Below are 6,111 nucleotides of genomic sequence, written 5' to 3'. Positions count from 1 at the left end.
GGACGATCACACCACCTTTCCAACTCAATGTCCAGGTTATGTATTTTTTAGAATGTCCCCTGGCAGATAACGCATATTATTACATGGCAAGTAATACTTTTAGGACAATGTGAATGTTCCTTCTCATCAAACTTGCACTTTCTCCCTTTCGTAAAATGATTTTTCAAATGCATTAGTTTTCTTAGCTGATATTCTAAAAGCTTTCCCTTCTCCCCATTTTTATATGAATATAGAAATCATCAACATTTCACGTTATTCTGTAACCAATACTTTCATCTACTTGATACACAGTTGGCCAGTAAGAAGCTTTTGAGTGGCTCTAGTGTTGACATGCACTCATCATTTGAGATTTCCTTTCTGGCAAAACAGAATGTTCCAGGTTCATCTTGTGTTTTCTCTACCCCAGCCCTAAAGTTGGAAATTTTTCTAAGGAGCCATGGTTCCTTTCAGCATTTAGAAATCAAGATCTGGGTACTCAGTGTGCTCACTGCTACTGTAGTAGCACGGGTTCCAGGCCCTCAGTGAGCACGGCTGGAAAATAAAACACACGTGAAATAGGAGTCATGAAAGACAAAAGGGTGAGAAACTGTTCCAAATTAAAAAACACTACACAGACAAAGCTAAGTACAATAAATGGCCCTTGTGTTTGATCGTGGACAATTTGAGTGTTACAAAAAACACTTGGGATAACTGATGAAAACAGGCTGGACTAGAAAATTGGGTCCATCTTAAAATGTACTGATTTTGATAATTGTACCAAGGTTAATATGAGCATGTCTGTTCCTAAACAAATCTACATTAAAATATTTAGGTACAGGGGCGCCTCGGTGGCTCAGTCAGGTAAGCCTCTGACTCGATTTCCGGTCCGGTCATGATTTTAGGATTGTGAGATGGAGCCCTGTGTTGGGCACAGAGCCTACTTAGGATCCCCCCACCCCCGCCTTCTAAAAAAATTAAAATGTTAAAAGTGCACGTTTAAAGAGAAGATACACAAACAATAAAGGTGCACGCTGCAAACAATGTTGAGCACAATGGGGAATCACCGTACTATTCCTGCAATTTAAGTGAACTCTATGCCCAGCCTGGGGCTTGAACGCACACAACGGTGATGGAGAATAGCGTGCTCTAGGACCAAGCCAGCCAGGTGCTTAATAAATGATACCAAAGTAACAGAAACAAAAAGCTTAAACAGCACCTTGTAGACGAGAGGCCCACCTAAAACACAGGCTATTTCTGCCGGTATTGATTCAGTTCACTGAGAGGACCTAGTTCTGGCCTTGTTGATGTTTGAACCATGATATTTGGCGGTAACTGTTTAAGTCATGGTCTTATCAATGAAAACGGACAAAAATTTTCTTAAATCAAGAATAAAGCTAAAACAACCCGTATTAACTTTCTTGAAGCTTTATGCCCAACATGGGACTTAAACTCACAATCCAGAGATCAATAGCCACATGCTCTACCAACTATGCCAGCCGGGGGCCCCTGTATTAACATCTTTCGTAGCATCGAAGGGGCGCCTCGGTGGAGCAGGTTAACATCTGACTCTTGGTTTCGGCTGAGATTCTGACCTCAGGGTCTGGAGATTGAGTCTAGCATCAGGCTCCGCGCACTCAGCCAGTCTACTTAAGACTCTCTCCCTCCCAGTCTAACAAATCTTTAACGGCATCAAAGAAATGCATATATAAACACCTAAATTTTACTATAGACAAAAGTGGCTTCGAGGCGTAACAAAGCAGTTTCATACAGCCGTTAAATTTCATCCTAATATGGAATCTCTCCCCACTTCTTCCAAATAAGACACCATGTTGGGAGAACTGAGATCTGGACCTGAAGCATAAATTCCTCTCAAATGTCTCCTTCAGTAAGATGCTTCAGTATTTTTCATGATTTTGACAGAATAGAGCATAACCTGCAGATTCCACACTATCTTTTTTTCACTACCAATGGATAATCTAATCCTCCCCCAGGGAAGGGGATTCTCTATGCTAAAGTGAATTGTAAAGGCCTCTTTACCTGGACTTCTCTGAATAGGTTAGTTTCCTATTCACAGGTTTCCCAAGCCCTTTTGCTTTCACGGAATGGCCCTGGTCTCCCCAGAGCTTAAATGCGTTGCCAACCTCCATTTGATACGTCAGAGTGCTTTCTGATCCTTCCAAAGAGCACCTGAATTGTATCCATCCCTAAAGGTCCTGCAGCTGTTCTCTCCCTTCCATACTTAGTCCTATCTTCCAGATTTTTCATTTGCTGCTCCTACAGTTGTCTACACTTTTAACTACAACTCATACATACTCCGGTTGGCCTGTGAAGGACATGGATCTAACCTACTGGTCACTTCAACACTTCATCCGTCTCCACCTTGCTCTTCTTTCCATTCAGTCATTTAAGGAGTCAGGTGCTCTGGCTCCAGCCTTGGGTTGTACGGACACCAATGAACTGCTCCTAGTACTTAAAACCATTATAACATGTCTTTATAATTTTTGATCCAGATAGGTGTACACAGTAGCCAACATTATTAGTTCCTCAAAAAACCTCTTCAAAGGATCTGGTTTGGTAAAGGGAGAAGGTAAAATGAACCAGTTCACCCTGCCAGGCTGAAAAGGAGCTGAGACCAAACCACCGAATGAAATGTGAATTCCCAGGTCTCTCCAACTTGCCAAGTTTTCCTTCTCATTGTGAAATTCTAGTCACTGTGGGTCCACAGTCTCAGCAAGACACAATGCTGCTTGACCACAACTTGAAATGTGCTTCGGACAGCTAAGTCTAACAGCTCTCCTATTGCTCAACATTTTCTTTTGCCTATGTCCTCAAAACTGGTCTAACAAGCCATTTCAGAAAACCAGTCATTTTACTTCAACAATGTACTGTTTGGTAATGCACAGCCTGATTAGATCAACTTACTTGATTCATCACCACCTCCGGCCATTTCAAAAAATTAAGTACACAAACCAACTGTCAAGGTATAGTCACAGTCTCACTTTAAAGGGGACCGCGTACCTGAGATAAACTGTTGACACCTTGCTACACCTCATACAGACCTCACATTTTGATCAAATGATTACCCATTTAACAACAGAGAAAACCTAAATATTGCTACATATCCATTTGCTCCAGAAGAGGCTGTATCAGACTACTGTTATTTTCAGGACCAGGGAGTTTAGGGCACCCTTCTTACAAGTCCCACGGTTCACTCTACTCAAGCTAGAAGAACCCATTCTCTGTATTTCAGCAAATGTTAGGAAACACTAGCTTATTGCCTCGGGTTCTAAAATCTTGTTCGGTATTTTTATTACAATGGAATTAAGTTTATAATCATTACAGTATTCTCTGCTTCAAACATTTTAATTGTGTTGCAAGGACTAGTAGAAATAGGAAAATCTCTTGCTATTTGTTGATGGAAAAAATAGTAAACACAAACCTCCAAAATGTCATTTGCAGGCCATAGTAGCATGAGCACAACCATATGGGAGGAGATAACCAGTCTCTCCCTTCATATATATTCTTTTTTATTTTCTTGTTATACCTTCCCAAAACAGAGACATTCAACAGTAGTTAGAATGGCCATCTCCCAACATTTAAAAAAAACTGCACCCCCAATGGGTGAACAAAGAGTAGTAACCTAGAGTTCAGCTGGGTAAGCCACTGCGGAGCCTTAAGTGGTGAGGTCTTCCAATTTCAGAGTGATGTGTCTTCAACTTGTATCATCATTTTAGTGGAAAAACATAATTTAATTTTGGTGAAATGAGATTCATCTCCCGACAGGATTAGTAACAGCATTCACTGAATTTCACATTCTTCTTTTGTGAACTGTGAAGAAAATGAATGGTAGCTAGAAGATCAATGGGATTCCAGCTCCAGCTGCAGATGGAATGAAGATATACCAGGACAAAAACACCTATATTTTGATTTACAAAGCTAACAGCAGTTTTAAATCTGCAACTTAATTACAGACCAACTACACCACAACCTTTTCAAATGGCAAAAATACAAAAAAGTTAAGTGTTACAAAAATATTTCAGAAAAAGTGCATAGTCTAAGTGCATAGTAAATAAAAGCACTGAAAAATATCTTGCTAGAGGGAGTTCAGCTTGGAAAAGTTATTACCAAAGCTAAACATTTTTATTTTACACAAACTATACTCAAAAATAGCTTTATGAGACTGATTTCTGGCTAAAAGTATCAAAGGGTTTATTAGTCAAGAAACAAATACCTTAACTGACATGGGTGGATAGAAAAGAAACAAATAAGCTGCCTACCCCAAAAGTTTCGCACTCATTAAGATTTCTGCAGCGTGATGGTGCTAACAGATCCTTTAATAGCAGAATGTGGTAATCACGGGATTAATTATTGCTAAAGTAGTTTTTAAAAAGAAAAAAAGAAATAAAACAACTTAAACCTGACACGATCTGACCAAACATGTGTCAATGTACAATTTCAAGGTTATTTTTTTACAAAATACCTACATTTACACAACAGGCTTCTGGCAGCATTTTCAGACAAAGGGTCTTTTAATTTATCCTGACATGCTATAAATGAATAAATTACACTATTGAAAGAATTACTGTCAATTAAGTTTTTCTTTCTCTTGGGTCAGAGAGAGGCAAGAAAAGAGTGCATTTAAGACTGAGAGGAAGCGCAGATAACTGAGGGAAAAAACAGGGGCTTAGGGAGGGTCAGCAATCCTATGAACCTCACCCGGTGGGATGCTCTCCAAGGTTAAGAATCCATCTGCTCAACTCCAGTTAACAAGGAATTTAAAGAAAAACTACAAAATGGTAGTTAAACCCTTTAACGCTTTCATTCCTATTCAGAATCAGTCCAGCTGTGTAGTCTGAGGCTGCAGGAGTCCCACCGCCAGGCCCCGCAGCTGCAGCGCTACGTACTGTGCCTGCAAGTCACTAAAAAAGGAAAAATGAAAAGAATGCCTTTCCCCTTCAGACAAAAAAAAAAAAAAAAAAAAATTTAAATAAAAAAATCTGAGGAAAAGTTATAACACTAAATCTAAAATGATTTGCAAAGGAATAGTATGTAACAAATGGCTTGAAGTAGTCTATTAAAAAATTGGGGAGATTTTGATTTCATAGTGAGTCAGCAAGGCATTTTTGTTGTTGTTAAAAAAAAAATCTCATTTCCTTACAGAAACAGTTTTTAGTTTTTAATGAACTTGTAAACAAAAAAAGCTCCCATTTCAAAATAAAAACAAAATCCCAGATCATATAGATGTTTACAGTGATTACATTTATCTAAGCAACATACATACATGTTCAGTTGTAAGATGTTAACTAAATTTCTGTGACAAATATGCTTTTTTTTTTTAATACCAAGAACATTATAGAGTTAATGCAGAGTCCTAAGGATAATCTAGTAGTCACTAAGTTTTTCTTAAGTCTTCACTTTAGATGCTGTTATTTCTAGCACAGGTAAGCAGGCAGAGTCTTTCGTATGCTCAAACACTGGAATCTTTGGTTGCTACCATATCAGCTGGCTTGCAAACAAGAAGCCAACCATTTTAAGAATGTTTTAAGTGAACAACTTGCAAACCCCAGGGATGGATAAACCCTAAGAATGCACAATTGTGAGCATTTACAACCATCACAACTGTGGCTGAAGACTGTTCATGCCGTTCTTCTGAAATGAGATCTCAAAGCAGTATAGTTCAAAATAAAAGATTTTAACAAAAAAATTGGCATATGCACAATTTCTCCACCAATTTGTGTGTCAACCATTTTTAACTTTTCCACTTGAAAAAATGCAATAGAAAACTGGACACCATGTTTCACTATCTCAGTTAATATTCACAATTACAGTGGCTACAACTCGGACACGGCATCACCAATGCTGCCCAGAGCCAGTTTATACTGAAATTAAGTTCTTTACACCAAGTAAATGGTTGTTCACAACCACTGGCTAGTGTACATATGAACTAAAATTCCTAGATTTGGGGAGAAACAAATGCTGCTCCGATCATCTGCTCTGCTTCTTCTGTTCCTTGATTCATGCTTAGAAACCTGTTAAAAAAAAAAAAAAATCAAAAGAGAAAGAAGAATGTTAAAATTCCAAGTTAAAAAATATTTTTTAAAAACTACACCCAAAATTGGGAAATTGGGTGAA

At 38.5% G+C, this 6,111-nt stretch overlaps 1 protein-coding gene across 4 annotated transcripts in view; it reads right to left on the bottom strand.

The window, feature by feature from the left end:
- Positions 1–3,489: 3,489 nt before the first annotated feature.
- Positions 3,490–6,111, bottom strand: part of CSNK1A1 (casein kinase 1 alpha 1) — a 47,183-nt gene continuing 44,561 nt past the window's right edge. For all 4 annotated transcript variants that reach the window (XM_045815245.2, XM_045815244.2, XM_045815247.2 and 1 more), the window contains one exon: positions 3,490–6,008. In XM_045815245.2, the coding sequence (XP_045671201.1) occupies positions 6,001–6,008 (8 nt within the window). In that variant the 3' untranslated portion in view covers positions 3,490–6,000. The remainder of the gene's footprint in view (positions 6,009–6,111) is intronic.

Source organism: Ursus americanus, chromosome 15, assembly GCF_024610735.1.
Source record: "Ursus americanus isolate L20-20 chromosome 15, mUrsAme1.1.p, whole genome shotgun sequence".
NCBI classification, from domain to species: Eukaryota; Metazoa; Chordata; class Mammalia; order Carnivora; family Ursidae; genus Ursus; species Ursus americanus.
This window is presented reverse-complemented; position numbering and strand designations above follow the sequence as displayed.